This window comes from Lutra lutra, chromosome 6, assembly GCF_902655055.1.
Source record: "Lutra lutra chromosome 6, mLutLut1.2, whole genome shotgun sequence".
NCBI classification, from domain to species: domain Eukaryota; kingdom Metazoa; phylum Chordata; class Mammalia; order Carnivora; family Mustelidae; genus Lutra; species Lutra lutra.
In genome coordinates this window covers 59,772,719-59,794,999 of record NC_062283.1, presented here as the reverse complement: position 1 = coordinate 59,794,999, position 22,281 = coordinate 59,772,719, and the positions used below count along the sequence as shown (strand labels likewise).

Sequence of the window (22,281 nt, the reverse complement as noted above, 5' to 3'; positions counted from 1 at the left end):
TTCCTGTAGTTGAGGGATTGGAATTGGCTCTCACAGGCCAGGCTTTGGTCAGAGTAAGAGTGACCAACTCATCTGAATTTGCCTGGGACTCTTCTGATTTCAGCATTAAAAGTCCCATGCCCCCCAGGAAACCCCTCAGTGTAGAGCACACTGGGATAGTTGGGTACCAGGAACTCCATGCTGGAGATGAGGAGAGATGTGGTCAGCCCCAAATGACTCCCATAGATTAAAATTGAAAAGGAGGTGGTTTCCTGGAGGAACCACCAGAAGAAGAGGAAATGAATGCTGGGTGGGTAAAAGCAACAGAGAGATGTCTTCTCCATTCACCTTTCTAGATTAGAGCTACCTTGAAGGCAGGGACTGAATCTTACTCATTTTTGTGTCTTCTAAAAAATCAAGTACATTGCTTTCTACCTAGGAAAGCCTCAAAAGAACTTACACTGCTTCTTGTATCACCTTATGAAATACTTGAAAAAATTCCTTCAAAGTGAGTGAGGAATATTTAACACTAGTTCATGATGGATAATACAGAATATCATTTAACAGGAACATTTAAAAGTGGTTTACAATCTTAATTGATTGAGATTATTAAAATGTAATGTTGCAGAAAATGGGGTGGGTGGAGAGTTTTAATTAAACTTACAAAATCAGTGAAATACGATGATCCCTCTCTCCCCCACCCCCGCCACTGTCCTTTCCAATCTCCTTATATTAAAGATAAACCTGGTATTGCGTTTACATTAACATCTAATATATATTAAAAAGTGAAACTTAAAAATACTCTTCTAGTGACCTGAAATTCTATTCACTAGTTTCAGTTTTGTTATTTAATCAGACTGAGCAGTGGATAAGAATTGTTTTTCTTTGGGCAGGGTGTGGCTTTTCCTCTGAAACGTTTTTTCTGTAACTTTTAAGTCTGACCCATCCCTTCCAGCAATGAGTTATGCATCCCAATTAGGAGTTTTAAAAAAGAAAGCTACATAAAGAGCTATGTCTTCGATCTAGAGAACAGGATAAAAATTTTAAACTATTGTATACTAATGATTAATCTTGTAGTAAATGGTGGGGGGAAAGAAGAAACTGCCTCTAACATAGTGCTTCCAAACTTGACATTGGCTATGGGGCAAAGACTCTAACTGAAACTACTTTTTGTGAATTTAGCCAAATCAATTCTGAGGCACAACATTCATTTGTAAATGATGAGTTTAAATCATTGCTTCTAGCTCATTTCAGTCTCTAACACAAAATGGGTTTAAGCCTTCTCCATATTTCTAAGATTTATATAAAATTTCTTTTTCAAAAGCTGAGCTGAAAGAACATTACAAATGAAAGTTATCATTTTGCCAGCTAAATGAATAATATATATGTCTAAAAATCACTATGGAAAGGAAGAATTTATGATACTGTTGTGTTTTGTTTTATTATCATTAAGGTCCTCCAATGAATCTATAGCATGCTTCCTGGTAGTTAACTGTACTGATTCCCCCTCCTTCCTATTGAGAAAAGAAGCACAGTTTAGGAAAGACCTCAGCTCAAGGTCTGCACCCAGTTGATCCCCTGGTAATTCCACATTCTTCACTGGCTTAGATTTGGGCATATGACCCAATTTTAGTCAAAGTAAGTGAGGGTTGCTGAAGACTTCTGAGACAGAGAAAAGAAATCTAGAAGTCACTTCTGCTACTCAGTGGAAGTGAAAGATGAATCATATGGCTCCTGTTGCTACTATTATGTTTACTACTAGAGGAACCAGAAGCCAAGTCTGTAGCCCCTTGGAGATTTAGAAAGAACCCAGTACATGGCAACATTGTTGAGCTGCTAATTCAACCAGTCCCAAATCCTATCCTACCTCTAGTCTTCCTATTTCACGGGATTATAAATAACCTTATTATTTATGCTCATCTGAAGCAAGTTTTCAGTTGTGGTTGAAATGGTAAATATTTGAAGGATAACAGAAGCTTGATGTCAAAAGAGCCTCGTGAGTCATTTTGTCCCCCTGTTCTCAACCATATTATCTATAAGAAGGAAACGTGACTGCCTAGGACTCCTTGATCTGACCCAGCGACATGGGTAGTGGCCTAGAGGAAGGGAGCCCTTCTCTTCTATGCCCATCCAGCTGCTCTCTCCACTATATATCTGACCTTTGTAGAAGTCTGTTTTGTCTACTCTTTAAGCAATCATGCACCTCATGAATGAACAAACAGGCTATGTATAATCATGTGCCCCCCAAAGCCAGAAAATTTAAGCTCCACTAAATTGGACATTATGTAAATTCTCTCTGAACTCTGACTTCTGCTGACCATTGTTCAGGTTGGGGAATGTATTCTGGTCATAGTGATAATAATCGCTAACACTTAACCATGTTTCAGACATTGCACTGAGTACTTCACTTGCTTTCTCTCATTTATTTGACAATATAACACCAAGAGGCTGGTACTGTAAGAGGGCTGTTTTTGCATGAGGAATTGGAGGCTCAACTAGGTAAGAGACAATGGTCCTAGATAGCTGAGCTACTGAGTGGTAGAGTGAGTATTAAAACTCAGGTCTGGCAGAGTGTAGGGACGGAATTACATGGCTTCTGCCACTCCTTCCAGCTCTGAAACCCACAGATCTAGGATGCCCAATTCACCAATGCACAGGCCAGCCTTGAGAGTTTCAAGTGGAATTAACTTCTGAAGGTACAAACTCATAATCAACAGTATATGGTTGGCCCAAATTGTCTCTGCAGCTGCTTGCAGACTCTGGAGTCCTAGCTGATATGGGAAACAAAGGCAAAAGAAAAATCATTAAATTTCCGTACTACATACAGCCCATTGACAAGACCTTGAAACGGGCAGAGTGACATTCCTCTAGGGACTCAAATGCTTCAATGTTAATACTTTGAGAAGGGCAAAAGGCAATCCTAGCCCGGAACACGCCTCTGCCCCCACCATCCTGTAAGTCTACTTCAACGTATAAATATTCTTTTGGAAACTTCCTTTATCATCCCCTAAGAATATGGCCCACCGATATACATCTGAAGGGTCTCATGACTAAGGTTTTACTAGACAGTAATAAAAGACCTTTTCCCAACAATAGCTAGCCTCCTCAAGATCCCGGAAACCTAAGCCCCTCCCAACCTGAAAGCATATAATAGGCTCAGGAACACACTGCAGTTCTTTCTGCCCATGGGTCCTGGTCCTTTTTGTACCAAAGAAGTCTCAAGAATTCTTTCTTGGCTGTTGACTTCTAACCCTAACATCACCATCCATGCCTATACTTTAAAGCTCACACCCAAGGTTCAGACCTTAGACCTTGACTTTTCTTTCTTTTTTTTTTTTTAAGATTTAATTTTTAAGTAATCTCTATACCCAATGTCGGGCTCAAACTCACAACTGCAAGATCCAGAGTCACACAGTCCACTGACTGAGCCAGCCAGGTGCCCCACAGAACTTGATTTCTAAGGTCCACTATAGAAGGTTACTAATCCAAGTACTGGGTTTATATCCAGTAAATCCTCAACACCTGAAAATATTAACATAGGACTAATATTCTTAATGCATCTAATTGCATTCTTTTAAGCAACTGCTGGAGCTACGCTACTGGTTATGAAAGAAAATATCCCCTTGGATTTTGCATTTTAAAGCAAGGGAGGCAAGAACCAAGAGCACCTTAAAAGTTCTGTTAAATTCAATAAACATTTAATAAGTTCATTTTCGGCTCCAGGTCCTGTATTTGGCACTGCAAATACAAAGAGAAAAAAGATACCACCCACTCTTCACCAAGTATGCCTGGGTAACCCCAAGCGTTAACAAATAAATCGATTTCATCTGGTAATTTCTCTCTCTACTAGTAAGTTTAAAGATAACATTCTTCTGCTCCATTAAGTTTCCAATTGAAGGCGGGAGCACAATCCCATATGTATCTGTCCAAAGACATGCCCATTTCTCAGCTGGTTCCCTACTGCAAGGATTTTTTTTCTGTGTTTCTTGTGACTTTCCTTGTAAACTGCCTACTACAGAACTTTGTGTATAAAGGTGCTCAATTTTCCAGCAAAACAGGTACTTTGGGTAGAATCACACTGCGTTTATCTCAAGTCCCTGGAACTGGCTGAAGCTGCTCTAGATTTGAGCTGGGCCCTTGGTGCAGCCAAAGTCGCTTTTCTTGAGGACACCAAAGTCGCCAGGCGCCTATTAACTAGGAACGAACTGGGCTTGGCAACAGTTAGGTGTCTTTCCTGGACACGCGGGGTTTCAAGTCTCCTGAAGGGCGTCCAACCCTAGGAAGATAGGAAAGGGATGGGGTGGAAGATAGGAACCGACCTCCCCGAGGTCCAATGCGACCCCACCAAAGCCGCTGTCTCCAGGTGGTACCGACTCTAACCAATCGCAAAGGGGATTACATTTAACGCGGCTCCGCCAGCCAATCCGAGGACGCGTCTCAGCCTCCGCCGCCTGCGGGGGTCCCAGCCGGCTGGCAGCAGGTTCCGCAGTCGCGCGTCGGGTGGCTGCACACACTCCAGAGTGCCCGCAACAAAGCGGTTCTGGGGGAGGTTGGGGCTGTTACCCGCGGCGGGGGGCGCCCGCTATTGCGCAGGCGCCTCAGGAAGATCTCCGCCTCGCGCAGAGATCTGGTCGGCCTCGTCCCCAGGGCCCACGAGCGCGGGGTTCCGCCAGTGCTGAGTTCCGCGCGCCGGCTGCAGCGGGTGAGTGCGAGCCTCGCGCGGCCGGCCTTCCGGAGGGAGATGCCACCTCCTCCTCGGTCGCCTGGGGCTTTGGCACTGGAGGTGGTGAGAAACACCCCCCACCCTTCCCCCGGCCCCCGGGGCGTTGGCGGGTCGTCCGTGCAGGGACCCGCAGGCGCCGGGAGAGGGCTGGGCTGGGCGAGGAGGAGGGCGGTGTGGAGGGCGGAAAGAGCAGTTGGCAGGTGGTTTGGGACGCGGCGGGGTGGGGGGGAGGCCGTGCTGTGAAGGGTGGGGAGGGCCGTGGGCTGACAGCGGCGGAGGGGCGAAGGTGGGCAGGGGGTGACAGCGAGGGGAGGCGGGCGGCGGGGTGGGCGTTTGCGTCTGTCTGAATATTAGATCAGAGCTCATGGCAATTACATAATCAAATTTAAGAACTAATTTCCTAGAAAACCAAACAGCAAAGATAACATTTAAGTGCTTTTTATAGGCTGGACACCGTGTTAAGCCCTCGACAAACAATGCTTCCTTTTCTCAGTATAGCAACCGTATGAGATCATAGCGTCCCATTATACAGATGGGGAAATTCAAGCTCCGAGGAGTGAAGAGTTACGTTCCACATTGTACAGCTGGTGACAGGCAGATTCAGGTTTATACTGGGTCTGACTCCAGAGTGGTTTTGCCTGACCACCAGGTGATCTGCTGGACCTAAGCCTGAGAACTTACTCAGTGTTCTAGGCAGTCAGCTGCTCCTTTTAATGTCATGGTTTTCTTTTCTTCCTTTTTTCCCCCCAGAGGTTGTTCCCAGGCTATTTTAAGGAAATTAAGGTCATTTGAAAGCAAAGAGGAAATATCTTATGTATTTTAGATTAGCTACAAAATATAATTTGGGAGAAATTTTGATGAAAATGCAAGAAGTACGTGAGGGGGTACTTTACTATGTAGAAAGTAAGTGGTATAGCTGTTTTCAAGATACTAGAACATTCTGTGTGCACTTGAAAATGGGAGAATTATTTAGAATCCCAACATTTTTAGGACTGAGAAAGTCTTCTAAAGAGTAGTTTTTTTCCCCTTTGGCTAAAGAAAATAATGATCTACAGGAAACCCCCGAAATTTCCCATGTCCACAGGCAATGCTATTTTATTTTAAAGCTGTGTAAAAGTTTCATTATAAATATTTGTGAAGTCTTTAGATGAGGGCTTTTGTATTATTACAAAGTAGATGGCAAGCTAATGGTGACAAATGTCTTTCACCATTTCCTGTAATTGCTGGACTCTCTCAACTTCACTGGGGCTAAGAATGCCACTGGGAACTGCCTGACATGCATTCCATCCAGGTAAAAAAGTCATCCCAGAGGAGATAGAGCATGTTTTGTCCCCTGAACTGAAGATTACTACCTACTGCTTCTGGTTGCTGTTGGGACAATTGGAGTTATTTTACTATGTAGAAAGTAAGATGGTGTAGCTGTTTTTAAGATACTAGAAAATTTTGTGTGCACTTGAAAATGGGAGAATTATTTAGAATCCCAATATTTTTAGGACTGAGAATAGGATAGTCTGCTTTTTTTTCCTTCCCTCCACTATGTGTTTTTGTTTGAAAAATTATAGAATTTTTCTCAAAGTTGAGTAATATAACAATTAGTGATTTTGATTCCTTGAAAACTACTTGAGAACTTTTTGCTGGTATTTTGTTTATCAGTTAACACCCCCTGTTAGAATGAAACAGAATGAGGTAGACATAGATACATGTGCTGCTAATGAACATGTTCTGGCAGGAAAAGTTTTGGTAATCATTTGGAGTTGTTACTAGTCTTGTTAACTTGCTGTTACTAGACTGGAAAACTTGTGGGGGGCATGAATTAATATGTGCATATTGCTTTCTGAGCTTGGCCTATCACTGGACTTCAGCCGTATCATATGTAAAAAGAAGGGGTTGACCTAAATTTTTTCTAATTATTTTAGGGTTGCACAGTAATAGTATTCTGCCTGTTATAGTACAGACTTTTTCCTAACATAACAGCTTTGTAACTAGCATTGATAAAAAGAAACTAAATTTGACGGCCTGGTCTGTAAAGCTATATATAGATGTGTGTGTGTGTGTGTGTGTGTGTGTGTGTGTGTGTATCATGTCACAAACACTAAAGCTAACTCTGGGAGAAGTTAGATCTGCTCATAATTAATTGCCCATTGACTAAATGTGAGCTTAAGTTCTGGGATCATTCTGATTTCAGAGCCTATAATCTTTCTGTTCTGTCTGTGCCTTGAAGCCTAGAGACAGGGATCCTAACAGTGTGCTAATGCATTCCTGAACCACAGAATAAATAGCACATATATTTGAACATAATTTTCATTTGAGATTTAGGGAAGAAAGATTTTGATTTATATGTATTTTGAGAGATGGTCAGACACAGGTTTTTGTTTTGTTATTGTTTTTGCATTTGGAAGGTGTTATAAAACATTTTCATGTTAAAACACCCAAGTCTATTATAGAATACAAATGTTACATAATTTGGGGCATACATTGAGACATCAGAGATGTTTCCTGTTTTATGACAGGGCATTTCAGATGCTTTTTTTTTTTTTAAAGATTTTATTTATTTTATTTGACAGACAGAGATTACAAGTAGGCAGAGAGGCAGGCAGAGAGAGAGAGGAGGAAGCAGGCTCCCTGCTGAACAGAGGGTCTGATGCGGGGCTCCATCCCAGGACCCTGGGATCATGACCTGAACCGAAGGCAGAGGCTTTAACCCACTGAGCCACCCAGGTGCCCCATTTCAGATGCTTTTAAGATTACAATTTCATTCCCTCTTTTTGTTTTTAATATAATAACTTTATTGAGATATAATTCACACTCTATCCAGTTCACTCACCTAAGTGAACATTAGGGAGTCATAGAACCATCACCACAGTCAATATGAGAACATTTTCATTGCCCCAGAAACAAACCTCATACCATTGGAATTTACTCCCCATTTCCCCCCAGCCCTTTGTGCCAAACACTACCAATGTACTTCCATCTCTAATAAATTTGCCTGTCTTAGGCATTTAATCTAAAGAGTTATAGAAAAAGAGATCTTTAGGGATTGATTGCCTTCTTTCACTTAGTGTAATGCATCAGGGTTTATCCTTATAGTGTCTGTTAGCACTTTATTCCTTTTTATTGTCATAATACTCCATGCTCTGGGTAGATCACATTTTATTTGTCCATTTTTCATCACCTGATGGGCGTTTGAGTTGTTCCCACTTCTTGGCCCTTATAAAATGCTGCTGTGAACATTGGTGTACAAGTTTTATTTAATGTGAGCATCTGTTTTAATTTCTTTTGGACATATACCTAGTAGTTGAATTTCTAGGTATTATGATGACTCTGTTTAAACTTTTAAAGAACTGCCAGAATGTTTTCTAGGTGGCTCTCCCATTTTACATTCTCACCAGCACTGGTATAAATGTTTCAGTTTCTTTATATCCTCGCTAACTCTTGTTATTATTGGTCTTTTCGATTCTCTTCATCCTAGTGGGTCTGACGTGTTATTTCATTGTGGTTTTCATTTATATTTCCTGATGGTGTTGAACATCTTTTTGTGGCCTCATTTGCCCCTTTATATCTTTGGAGAAATGTCTTTTCAGATCCTTTGCTCATTTTTTTAATTGAACTGTTTGACTTTTTAAGTTGTTACATTTTTATACTAATTATAAATCACTCATCAGACGATTTTCAAATATTTTCTCATGTTCTGTGGGTTGTCTTTTCTCTTTCTTCATGGTATCCTTTAAAGCACAAAAGTTTTTAGTCTCAATGAAGTCCAGTTTTTTTTAATTTATTTTTTTATTTTTGGTGCTGTACCTAACTAAGAAGGCTTTGCCTAACTCAAGGTCATGAAGATTTACTCCCATATTCTCTTCTAAGAGTTTTATAGTTTTAGCTCTAAATTTTGGTTCATGAGCCATTTGTAATTAATTTTTTGGTGTATGGTGTGAGATGAGGGGTCCAAATTCATTCTCTGGCGTGTGGATATCCGGCTGTCCAGGCACCATTTGTTGAATTGGCTTGGCACTCTGCTGTTCTTAGAGAAAACTCTGTTGAAAAAGGTTTGGACATATATGATATTCCATTTGTAGTAATTCCTCAAAGGGCTTAGTGTTAGAAACAAGACTTTTTGGTGTATGGCTCTCAAGCACAGCGTTACAAAGAAGTTTTGGTGTTCTAGAACAGAGTTCATTCACCCTTGTCTTTGTTCTTTCAGGATGACAGCCTGATTCAGTACTCTGATTATTTATGCCCCTATTGTGAGTATGACAGATTTGAAAAGTGTAAAGCCCTCGTCCCCTGATACATGGCACATACATACATTTTTGTAGTATAATCTTAAGTTATATTAGCTATGTATTGAATGATACTAAAAAAATAACCTAAGAGAATGTTTGAGCCAGACTTCATGCACAGGAGGTAACTTCAGGGTGTTTGGAAGCATAAACTATTACTGAAGAGCTCTTAGAGGTCACCTATAGGTCACCCAGATAAAGGCCTATTGCCTTTTACATGTCTTTGTGATACATTTGAGGCAGATGGTGATGGTGAAATATGGTAAAAGGAAAGCAAGGTTGGCAATGATTTTCTGTAACTGTTTTAGTAATGCTCATGTGGGCTGGGCCTGGGTACTGCAGGGGCTTGACTGCCAGGCCAAAGTGTTTGTATAGGCAGGGGACTCTTGGAACTTTTTTTTTTTAGAGGAGTGTTATGAACAGAGCTACATGGGGAAGAGTAAGTTGGGAGCAGATATTGGGCAAGAAAGGGGAGGGTGGATAATAAGGTGGGGAGGTCAGTTAAGAGACAAGAGGAATTAAGGGCATTTAGAATTCTGGCCACGGTAGAGATGGAGAGAATGGGGAGCTGCTCAAAATGCAGGTTCCTGGCTTCTACTCTGCTCTGCTTCTACTCTGCTCTGGAGTCAGAATTTCCTGGCTGTGAAGACTGGGCCGCCACACTTACGACAGGCTCCCCTCGGTGATTTTTCTGTCTGCTGTGCTGCAGGAGATGATTTGCAAATAGAAGCGATGAGGCTGGTGGTGAGGGGCTTCCTCAGGCAGCTCCGGTGTGAGAGAACGGGAATGAAGGAAAGGAGAAGTCTGGAGCTGCAGAGAACGCGTTCACTTTGACCTACCTCAGACTTGTCTTGCCCGCGGGATAGTTTGTGCCGCCGAATCGGTGGGGAAGGTGCGCCAGTTACTGAGGGACCAGGGCAGTACCTAAGGCACTTTGTACGAAGTGCCGGGGGAGTGTGTTTAAGCTGCGGAACCGCCGACATGCTGTTTCAGTGGGCTCGTACTGGAGACCAGTACTTGTGTCTGGGAAGGTAGCTGTACCCAGAGAGAAAGTGGGGGTCTGCTCCCTCCAAGCTCCCCCTGAGACCGGCGTGGCCTCCGCACAAGCTCTCTGGTTGCTGGAGCCCAAGTGTGGCTGAACTCGCACCGACCCGCTGAGGCAGGAGGTGAGTTGTGCCTGAACGCGAGGTCGGGGCACCAAACACGGAGTGAGAAGTGCCGCTCTCTGTCTCGGTTCCAGAGACTGTGTCTGGACGGCGTGTCTCGGTACCGAACAGCCCGGTTACTCTTCTCTTCGGAGAGCGGATTCGGTTTGTCATTCCGTCCTGTTTGGGGTTTCACGGATGGCCTCCGCAGCAGGTGGCGCGCGCACCACACTCAGAAGGCGGCTCAAGTCGGGTTAAAGTGGCCGGCGCTTGACATCCACAGACCCTCACAAACAAGTTTCTGTGCCTTTGGTCTTCCCAATTTCAAGTTCCTGGTTCTAAGACTGCCACAGCTTCAGTCAACTGATGTGTGAATGACTGCGCACACACAGATCGTCTAGCTGGCATGTTTGAAGGAAAGAAAGTCTCCGCCTTCAAGTAATTGTGGTTTAGTCGGGAGAAAGAACACACGATAAGTGGCTCATGCACTTAATCATCATGTCTGTTAGCTCGCAGCCACTTCTGCCTGGACCTCGAGGTTCACACCCCCCACGGCCGTACCTTGGCTCTTCTTCTGGAATGATTCACTTACCTCCCTCCCACTACAGCCTCACATCCTTGCAGCTTCCCTCAGAAGCTCTAGTCCAGAAACCTCTCTACTTCATGATCTGTGGCAGTTTGAGCTTAGATGCCGCAGTTCGATTTTAGTCACTCCCTAGTCAGGATCGTCCGCTTCCTTCGCTGTACTTCAGTTTCTCACAGAGTCTCAAGTGCAGGCACGATCAGCCACCTGTTTTGTTCAGGCCCGTGCGAGGGCCTCTGAATTGCTAGAGAAAAGCAGTCAACGGTATCACTAGGAATTCATGACACCTGCTGTCAACTTTGACCCCCCTCCCCATCCTGCTGTTACCCTACACTCTCTCCCCTTCTCCATGTTGGCCATTTCAGACGTTCTCTGTTTCTCAAACCTGAGAACCTTTTGCCATCCTACTCCCTCTCAGTAATTGCCTCTACCTTTTGCAGCACAGAGAATGCAGCTCCCTTCATCTCCAACCCTCAGACCTGTTAGCTTATCTAGCTTTAGGTAGGTAAAGCTTCTCATCTATTACAGTGGAAGATATATCCTATCCAACTGAAGTGGGTCATCCTACTTAAATCACCGTCCCGTTTTCTGAAGGACCAAAGATGATAGAGACTAAAGGCAGGGAGATTTATTGTGGGAAAGCTGGGGGGTTTTTTGTTTGTTTAATAATCAGTGGATTATCCAGAAAGAAAAAAGAAAAAAAAAAAATCAGAGCGAGCTCGGAGCCTGGGGTATGAGGTAGAATAGTTATGTCCTTGATGATAAAGAGGAAGTTTAAGGAATATGGTGAAGTTCTCAACAGCTGTTGGATTTTTTTCAGAAGTCACTGTGGCAGCCAAGCCCCTGTGGGCTTTGTTTGTCAACCTCCTGTAAATACTGGGAATGTATAGATAGAGGTGGGATCTTTTTCTTAAGTAATATTTATTTCTTACTCCCCTTTTCCATGCCAGTATCTTCAACAGGAGTTGGTGGTAAGTCAGCATGGTAGAATTTCCACCACCTATTTCTGTGGTGTAAGAAGAACATAGGTTACCAGTCATTAAACTAGAAAAATAATCGCACTCCCTGGAGCCTCTGAAGGCTGGTATTACTTCTGTTTTGTGCAAAAGGATAATTTTTTTTTCTTCATCTGTTATTAAGGGTTTTTTTTAAGATTTTATTTTTTTTAATTTATTTATTTGATAGACAGAGATTACAAGTGGGCAGCGGGGCAGGCAGAGAGAGAGGAAGGGAAGCAGGCTCCCTGCTAAGTAGGGAGCCAGATGTGGGGCTTAAACCCAGGACCCTGGGATCATGACCTGAGCTGAAGGCAGAGGCTTTAACCCACTGAGCCACCCAGGCGCCCCTAAAGATTTTATTTTTAAGTAATCTCTACACCCAACATGGGCACAAACTTGCACCCTGAGATCAAGAGTTGCTTGCTGCACTGACAGAGCCAGTCAGGCGCCCCTGTTCTTATTAAGTCTTTAGAATAATTTCTGCTACTACAGAAAAGCAAGGCAACCAAACAGGAGTTTTTCTGTGGAGTATAAGAATGGTCCATACCCCCTTCATTAAGAATGGGGCAGGACGGGGCGCCTAGGTGGCTCAGTGGGTTAAGCCGCTGCCTTCGGCTCAGGTCATGATCTCAGGGTCCTGGGATGGAGTCCCGCATCGGGCTCTCTGCTCGGCAGGGAGCCTGCTTCCCTCTCTCTCTCTCTCTCTGCCTGCCTCTCTGTCTACTTGTGATCTCTCTCTGTCAAATAAATTAAAAAAAAAAAAAAATCTTTAAAAAAAAAAAAAAAGAATGGGGCAGGACGTGTATATAGGAAATTGGACAGGGAAAGGCAATTTTTGTTTTTTCCAATTTTGGCTTTATTTAATTATCTTTCAGTAAATGACGTTACCTAATTTTAAGATGATAAAAAGCTGGTATACAAAAATTTGATAAATTTTTGCTTCTCTTCTCCTGATGGCTAAACTTCTGAACAACAGCACTACCACTTATGAACTGTGTTTTTATGTTTTAGGAACCCTGATTGCTCTCCTTCAACACATTCATTATGAAGTTATTAGTAATACTTTTATTTTCTGGACTTATAACTGGTTGTGGAGGTAACTCTTCCCGTAGCCTGCCATCCAAGCTGCTGCTGGTGTCCTTTGATGGTTTCAGAGCTGACTATCTAAAGAACTATGAATTTCCTCATCTCCAGAATTTTATCAAAGAAGGAGTCCTGGTAGAGCATGTTAAAAATGTTTTTATCACAAAAACATTTCCAAACCACTACAGCATTGTGACGGGCTTGTATGAAGAAAGTCATGGCATCGTGGCTAATTCCATGTATGATGTAATCACAAAGAAACATTTTTCTGACTTTGATGACAAGGATCCTTTTTGGTGGAATGAGGCGGTACCTATTTGGGTGACCAATCAGCTTCAGGAAAACAGATCAAGTGCTGCCGCTATGTGGCCTGGTACTGATGTACCCATTCACAATACCACACCTTCCTATTTTATGAATTATAGCTCTTCAGTGTCATTTGAGGAGAGACTAAATAATATTACCATGTGGCTGATGAATTCGAACCCACCAGTTACCTTTGCAACACTCTACTGGGAAGAACCAGATGCAAGTGGCCACAAATATGGACCTGAAGATAAAGAAAACATGTACAGAGTGTTGAAAGAAGTAGATGACCTTATTGGTGAGCTAGTCCACAAACTCAAGGTGCTAGGATTGTGGGAAAATCTCAATGTGATCATTACCAGTGATCATGGGATGACCCAGTGCTCTAAGGACAAACTGATAAACCTGGATCTCTGCATTGATCGCTCAAGCTACACTCTTGTAGATCTGACTCCAGTTGCTGCTGTCCTTCCCCAAATAAGTAAGTAACCTTGTAGCTGAGGGATATTCAAAGGGAGCAATTGAATTAAGAGACATGGTTTTGCAAAAGAATGCAGCTCTGGCTTTTTGTAGTGCAGTACCATATATTCCTACTCGGAGTGGGATTATATGTTTACCCCCTTAATTAACAAGACTTTAAGCAGTTAGCCTAAGGCTCCTTTTCGAAGTGATTACTTCCTTGCTTTTGATACATTTCTTAAGTATTCACACTAATTGAAAAAGGAAATTTTTATCCTTAAAAAAACCTTGGATTTTTGTTTGAGATGCATTGTTTTTCTATTGATCTCAGAATTAGTAATTAGCAGCAATCCGTAATTTATATTTACATAGGAAGCTATACATGAAAATGTCCCCTTTTGTATAAAAGTCCACCAGAGAGAATCACAAAATGAAAAAAGCGACATGTGAATGCTTGGAAAGCTAGGGGTGTGTGTGTGTCCAACAATATCACATAATTATTGCTCTCTTTTTTTAAGAATTAAAAGTGATTTAATAGATGGCATTGTTCAGGATTTATTTCCAGGTATTCTAGTTAGAAGTTTTTTTTTCCTTATCAGGCAATCATGACTTTCTCCCTTTACTGCTTCCTTTTTCTTCCAGATACAACAGAGGTTTATAACAAACTGAAAGTCTGTAACCCTCACATGAATGTTTATCTCAAAGAAGACATTCCTGCCAGATTTCATTACCAACATAATGATCGAATTCAGCCTATTATTTTGGTTGCTGATGAAGGCTGGACAATTGTATTAAATAAATCATTACCAAAATGTAAGTATTTAGGATATTTCTGTTGTATTCTGGGGACAAATCACACATTGTGACATTGTTCTGTTAACAGCATACTTTGATTTAGAGATACTAACACTGTGTAATCAGTTCACTTTCTGATTGGATAATTCTCAGGTTTTCATTCAAAAGCAATTTATAACCACAGTTTTACCCTTAGATGAGGAAGGTAGGTGACATTAAGGGCAAAGGTGTAGTACTGTCTTACCCACACCACAGATACTGTCAGTAACTTTTCAAAGTTGGTTCTTTTGATTTGTAGAGAATGAGAAAAAAGTAAAGAAACAAAGTAAAAGGGGAGAGATTTGATAGTTCAAATGCTTTTTTAATTTTTGTGTGTGTGTTTAAAAAACATTGTCCTAGTAACTCAAAGTCTTTCCCCAGTGATGAAATCATTTACCTGAGCGCTATAGCTGTTTGGAACACTGGGCAAAAACCAAAAGGTAAACAAACCGAAATTTACCCAGTAAACAAAACAGGTGTATCAAAACCTCTCCCAAAGCTTGAGGAGTTAAAGAGGGGAGAGTTACAGGTCTTCCCTGTCAACTTTGTTGATCCATATGTTAAATTCAGTTTGAGTACTTAAAAAAAAAAAAAACTGGTTTTGTAGTCTGTAACAGGAGTCAGAGTATTTGTTCTGTAAAAGGCCAGATAGTGAATATGTTAGGCTTTATAGGCCCCCTGGTTTCTCACTCACTCAATTCTGCCTTTGTAGTGGAAAAGCAGCAGTGGACATTATGTAAACTAACGGATGCTGGGTGTTGAAACCAAACTTTGTTTACAAAAACAGGTAGAGGGCTGAATTTGATCAGGGGCTATAGTGTGCAGATCCCTGATCTATAGCAAATCAGAAGCTTCAGACAAGGATAAGGCTAAAGGTTAATGGAATTTATATGTTATTTATGCTTATTTACTGACTGTTGAAAACTGAGAAAAGACAGAAAATTTAGAAGAGAGAGAAAAATCTATCAATACGCAGAGTTTTCCCCTTCCAAACTCTTTTCTATCCTATATACCTGTATGTTTTTACATTATTGAAATCCTAAAGTCTATATAATAAAGTGTTATATTCTGTTATTATGTTGATCACATTCATTATTTCTGTTATGAAATATTTCAGACATGAGATTAAGGGATGCTGTAACACAAACTAATAGACTCACCACCCAGTCACTTGTACTTTGTATGAAAGCTGGAGCTTATCAGTGCAACAGGCATACAGGAAAAAGGAGTATTTGCCAAAATAAAGCTAAAAAACTGAGGATTTGGTATTGGGGTTCTGTCCGGGACTGTCATGTTTTTCTGTGAATTTGATTTGGAGTTAGAGGTTGGTGAACTGGTTAGACCTCACGTTGACTGCAGGAACCCCTTCTGTAACATTCTCACTGGGCCCTCCAGAGGTCAAGGCATTCGTTCACTGTCAGTAAACCAGGAGTATATTATGTAATCCTGTTTCTTATCACAGGAGCAGTTGATGTAGGTAAGGCTGCAGATGTACTTCTTCCCCATTCACTGGTTTTACTCACTTCTGCTCTCCCCAGTTATTCAGGACCCTCAGCCCAGCCACTCTCTTCTAGGCACTAGTGCTCTCTGCACGCACACAGAGATGAGTGGGGTTGGTGCTGAAGGACAGGCGCATCAGGTGTAGAAATAGTTTTAAAGCCTCGGGTCATGACCGCTTGGGAAAAGGGTGTACGTGTGAAATAGGGGACACATGGCTGAGCTGGAAAAAAACAGAAAATTTTCTTTCTGGCCCCTGTCAGGTTCAGCTAATCAGTTTTGTTGTTTTTTTTTTTTTAATTTTTTTATTTGACAGACAGAGATCACAAGTAGGCAGAGGTAGGCAGAGAGAGAGGAGGAAGCAGGCTCCTGGCCAAGCAGAGAGCCCGATGCGGGGCTCGATCCCAGGACCCTGGGATCATGACCTGAGCCGAAGGCAGAGGCTTTAACCCACTGAGCCACCCAGGTGCCCCTAGCTAATCAGTTTTAATGGATGGGAATTACACTGGCAAGAATGAGTATATTTACACTAGAAGCAAGTTGTTTTATAATAGAATGATCAGTCTTTCTTTTAGGAACTAACCTAATCTTGTTCTATTTTTCAGTAGGTGACCATGGTTATGACAATTCTTTGTCGAGTATGCATCCGTTTCTAGCTGCCCACGGTCCAGCGTTTCACAAAGGCTACAAACACAGCACAATTAACAGTGTGGATATTTATCCAATGATGTGCCACATCCTGGGATTAAAACCACATCCCAATAACGGAACCTTTGGTCATACTAAGTGTTTGTTAGTTGACCAATGGTGCATTAATCTCCCGGAAGCCATTGGAATTGTGATCGGTGCGCTCTTGGTCCTAACCACGCTAACATGCCTGATTATAATCATGCAGAATAGACTGTCTGTACCCCGTCCATTTTCCCGACTTCAGCTGCAAGAGGATGACGACGATCCTTTAATTGAGTAGCATGTGCTGGAGTTTATAGAGTGTCTTTGATCAGTCACGATACTGAGGACACACTCAAGAATGGTATTCTAACAATGAAAAATACACCTTGAGAGACAAAGAACTTAGACCAAGCATGCTAGAATTATTTTGTTTTTCCTTGTGCTTTGTTTTACTGCATCAGCTAATACATAAAACCCTGACCATAGCAAAAATTGCTAGTAAATCAGTAAGTAGTTAACACCAACTATTTCTCCAACTAGAAACTTTTTGTAAGAAAAATAATGCCTCTGCTTTTTTCTTTTGCAATGAAGATTTGACACATTTTTAAATAAAAATACATCAAAATTTAGTAGGCATGCTTTTCTAATAAATTTTTATATTTGTAACTGAAATAACAGAAATCTTTATGCAATTAGTGGATTTTGTGTATCAGGAAGGGAAAGTTTTCTATATTTTTATATTTAATAATTTTAACAGAGTTTGTATCCCAGGTAAACCTATGACATTGGAAGACCTCTGTGAAGGTTAATAAAATTGGTTAAGCAGGCAGAACAGATCTAGCATATGAAGAAATTATTTTAAGAAAAGCTATTATAAGAAAAACAACAAAGACCATGTGATACAAAGCTTGAGTCTTTACCATTGTCTTTGTTAAGATTCCTAAGCTGTTGAAGCCAGGAAAGATATCTTTCGAAGACTGTTGCTATAAGAAATTAAGAAAATGGAAAGAATTACTTTTCTCTGTCTGTGCTTAATGCTGTTGTGTAAGTTATTCTTGTGTGTATAAGTGTGTTTGCATGTATGAATGTGTAGACTTCCTGTGACTGACCGAAGCGGTCAGAGCAGCTGGTCTGTGGGCTGACTTCCACATTCCCACGGAACGTGGCTCTCAGCAAAGGGTATATTTGCACTTCATATTTGTTTACTTTCTTATGACTCACAAGCTAAAGTCATAACTTAAGAAAGTTCCTTAGTTTTTGCCACCATGTTTTACTTTCTCATGTTGTTTATTGTAGCCAGAGGTATCCAAGCGCTGTTAAAAAAAAAAAAAAAATGTATGACCTGAATACAAATCTGGCTTCAGTTGGGTCAGAATGAGGAAGAAAGATTTTGATATCTATCTTTGGGGCGTTTATGCCTTACTTTTTAGGCAGTAGAGTAAATTTAAAATGGAATTTGGTATCTTGGATCTTTCCCACTGTTCCTATGTGAAGTGGCAGAGTAAACAAACACTAAGCACTGTTGACATTGTGTAGCCTGAGTGCTGGCCCTCTGTTTCTCCAGTGTTTGGTTCACAGAAGTACTTACACTGCTCTGATTTTTTTTTTTAACATGTATGTCCAGAACTAAGGATTTGTTGTAAAGAACTGCCTCCTACCTTTGCTGGGTGATACTTTCTAATAATCAGAAGTAATATTCAGAAGCTGAGTTGTGGCAGACAAGATTATCTCTGTTAAAGGAAAAATGGGGTTCAAGAACTGGCCATCAGGACTTGAGGCAAACAATCGATAGTGTGATACTTACACTTCTGACAGTATAAAATAAGCTAGGTAACTGTTTTACAGATAGAAATATTATCTGCGATCAGTATGCCACCCAGCTAAGTGGTGATCATCTGTGATGGTAAAGAACAGTGGTACCAGGCATTGGACATACAATTCATCCCATTTGGTCACCACTCATTTTGCGACCTGAGGATTTGGTACCTATTGTTTCTGGAGTTCTTGAGAAGCATTTCTACAGCCTGCATAAGTAGTTCATGCTATTTGGTCATAAGTTGACTGTATTAAGAATAGCACAGTAAATAAATAAAACCAATAGGGTTAATTTTGCTTTTTGAAAAATTTTATTTTGTCTTTTTCTCACGTTAAGATTTGTCCTAGAAGTTAATAGTTTTTCTGAACAAAATAATAGAAAAATTTGTTTGTTTCAATTTCCATTAAAAATAACACAAAAAGGACAGTCCCAATTAACACAGTGGACACTTTTTTGAAGTATCTGAACTAGTAGCAGGACATTTTATCCTCGTCCAGTAGAGCTCGGTCCTTGTGGTGCTGTTTCAGTCCTTGCCTTAGTTTGAGTGGTGGTTATAAGTTTCAGAAATCCATAATGAGCATTGAGCCTGTGAGTGGATTTGGGATGGAAATCCACCCATATGGATTGGAATAGGAAGGGATGTCCTGTCCATGTCTTAATCCTTTGAACAAGATATTTACCTTTTTGTCTTGTCTTTCATTCTATTCTCAAAATACTAACTTAAAATTGTAAAATTTTTTTGTATATATGCTGATGGGACAAAACAGTATTTATTTAATCCAAAGAGATGTTTATATGTTATTATTTTGAACTTTATGTTATTTCATTTGTATCTTTAAAAAATTATCACTGTTAAAGCCAGTGACTCCCCTAATACACTGAGAAAATCCTTCAGTGAAGCCAGCCTTTACTTTAAGGTCTTGGTGTATATTTTGTTATAATTATCCTGACATGTTTTCTGGGTGATGGAAAATATTTGGCTCCAGGAAACACTTACCTGTTTATGACAACAATAGTCAAAGGTAATAGGAAAACTTATTGAGTGGTTTTTGTTAATTCAGTAGGTGAATTCAGAGTAAGTGCATTTACTTATAAAGGACAGTTCTGCTGTTACTAATGGGCAAGTTCTTCTGGTAAACAACAATAAGACTTCTAATATAAATTATTTCAATGCTGTGTACTATAGGTTTTGTGATATTGTTTCATTAAGCTTCATACAAGAATTTAAAGATAAAATCTTGACGCATTAAAAGATTAAAGATGCCTTTGCATTGTTCTTGGGTGTCTCCCTCTCTTGTCCGTATCTGGTAAGCTTTAAGGATGATGGCATTTAATTCCTTTTATTTGGAGGGTCTTACTTCGTTGTGAATACGTAAAGTTATAAATGAAGGATAAAGATAGAAAGTATGTATTGTCACTTAAAATAGTGTGTAAATAAAATGACATGAGTGTGCTTTTAAAGAAATCTGTATGTAGTGCCTTAAGCTGAAGTAAAATATATTTTGACTATATTGTCTGAATTCATAGTTAATGATTTTGCTTATGATTAAAACATTTTATGTGAATAAGATCTACCACTTTTACTGTAATTATTAAATATAGAATGCAATATTACTGATTTTTTTGTCACCCTGCAAAATATATTTACCGTAACAAATGTTGACATGACCCAATTATACTGCAAAAATCCATGTAGGCATTCATGACAAGTTTTTAAAAAATCAGTATCAAGTATAAAACATTAACAAAATTTTAACACAGTGGAGAAATATGCAATTTAGCATGAGAATATCATTGCAAAGAAAGCCAAACTAAATTTTGCAGAGCTTCCATAGCTCTAATTTATTGATGTACAGTAGAAGGGAAGAAGTTTGAAAAAGCAGGTTACAAAACTAGAGGTAAGGGAGGATTATAGCATTTAAACTGTGTTTTGTAAATAGTCATATTAATTGAGTACAGGTTCAAGAAAGTAGAGCAGTGTGATAAATGCATTTCCCATGCTCATACTCAGGGAACACTGCTAGAAACTGTGGGAGAAAACAAAAAGAAAAGGTACATTCTTTACTCCGAAGAGAGCTCTGCAACATCTCAGAAGTGGTAAAACATTGTAACAACAGATTATGTCTACTCATGGTTTGACTCTTGCTGCTGAGATCCTTGGATACATAGCCCTTTTCCAGGCCACATGCTTCTCAAGTTTCCCCAACCTCCTGCTTCCTTGGTGCCTGTACTTGGGTGTCATTGCAGTCCTCCCCTTTCCACAACACACACACACACACACACAGCTTCAGAGAACATGTGAGAATCCAAAGGAGCATGTTGGGTCCTGTTGAGTTGGGCTTCAGAGGACTGGTTTGATTTTTGGCACATTTTGGCACAAACCCTTTGGATCTTCATTTTTCATCAACATTTTCTTCTTTACTCGAATGGTTTAGTTAACATTTTTCAAGAAAAATAGATATTAAGGCCAAAAATCCCCTGCAAACATGCTGGTCATATTATGTATGTATATGTATATAGTTCTGTATCCTAATGGATGTGTGTGTGCAGCTAGTGGTTGGTGTTGAAACCACTCAGTCCTGTGACTCATGTCTCCTGGCCGCATGATCTAGCAAAGGCAGAGTCCTACCCAAAATTCAAGAGAAACTGCCAGGCAGACCTGTTTTTCCATGTATCTTCTACCTCCTTCACCGCAGAAACCTGATTTCCACCATCAGTAAACAATTTAGTGAGCTCCTCGGCTACCCACGCTGGAAGGATGGTTTACAGTTGTGTCCGGCTCAGACTGCCCTCCTGTGGTGAAGATCTGAATTGTCAGGCACGGAATCAGCATGCTCATCTGCCTCTCTTACTTCACTTTCATAGGCGGGGGGGGGGGGGGGGGGGGGGGGGGGGGGGGAGGTGCGGGGGGGGGGGTGGAAAGGATCAATAGAAATTAACCCCAAAGCAAATTCAGACATCCCCACTATACAAACATTTTATAAAATGGTTTCTATTGGTCAGACCCAGACCCATTACTACTGCCTTCAAACTTGTTTGAATTTTGCACTGAGGAGATACCCAAAATTTTGTGAAGATTTTTTTTTTTTAAATAGTGAAAGTTGTGTTTTCAGTGAAATGGTGGCAAAGGAATTCAAACCAACCCTTTTGCTGAGGACTAGAAAATCTGGGTTCATATAAAAGACCTGTGCTAAGGCATTGAGAAATTACCAAGAAAGTGAGGTTTCAAAAGGCCACGATTCAGAAGGAAGAAACGGATAAAAGGGAGCCTCCCATGGCATCTGTAAATTCTGGAAGCCAACATAATAAAAAAAAGGGATAGAAGTGTGGAAGGAGAGAAAATACAGATGTAAAAAAGGAGAAGCAGAACATTTAAAAATCTTAATAGCCTACCTTATACTATTTGAGAAAAATAAGTTTGAAAACACAGATGAAGTGGATAATTTCCTACAAAAAAATTGAATAAAATTGATTTCAGAAGAGAAAGGAAACTAAGACTAATTTCTGAATTAGAGATTGAGCAAATTATAAACTACTGTACAAAAAGTCCAGACTCAAAGGCCAATAATCTTTTTTAGTATGTCTTCCTTAGGTTTAATTATCACTGTTACATTTGCTTCATAAAACATGCTTTAGGAAAAAAGTGGGTTTTTTATTTTAAAATTTTTTATTTAAAAATGTGGGTTTTTGAGGTGACTACACCATGGATATTAAAACTGATAAAAGTAGCACCCCAAAGACAAAATGGTAGACCAATATAGAATAAGGGGGGAAGCAAAATGGAAAATCAACCATATCAAAAACTAAATGTAAATAGACAATATTTGGATCAAATGGCAGATGGGCAGATTGGATGAAAAAACAAGAGTCAGCTGTTCGTAGTTTATCCTTTGAATCCAAAGGCAGATT

General features: G+C 40.5%; 1 protein-coding gene across 3 annotated transcripts; it reads left to right on the top strand.

Moving 5' to 3' along the window:
• The first annotated feature begins 4,524 nt into the window (after nucleotides 1–4,524).
• On the top strand, nucleotides 4,525–17,873 carry ENPP4 (ectonucleotide pyrophosphatase/phosphodiesterase 4). 3 transcript variants are annotated; one of them, XM_047733982.1, is made up of 4 exons: nucleotides 4,525–4,681; nucleotides 12,717–13,575; nucleotides 14,196–14,366; nucleotides 16,493–17,873. In XM_047733982.1, exons 2-4 carry the CDS (start codon nucleotides 12,750–12,752, stop codon nucleotides 16,852–16,854), a joined length of 1,359 nt encoding a protein of 452 aa, XP_047589938.1. In that variant the 5' UTR covers nucleotides 4,525–4,681; nucleotides 12,717–12,749; the 3' UTR covers nucleotides 16,855–17,873. The 3 variants fall into 3 exon arrangements, with proteins under 3 accessions (XP_047589938.1, XP_047589935.1, XP_047589937.1); XM_047733979.1 differs by having other exon boundaries at nucleotides 16,490–17,873; XM_047733981.1 differs by having other exon boundaries at nucleotides 4,629–4,765; nucleotides 16,490–17,873.
• The last annotated feature ends 4,408 nt before the right edge of the window (nucleotides 17,874–22,281 follow it).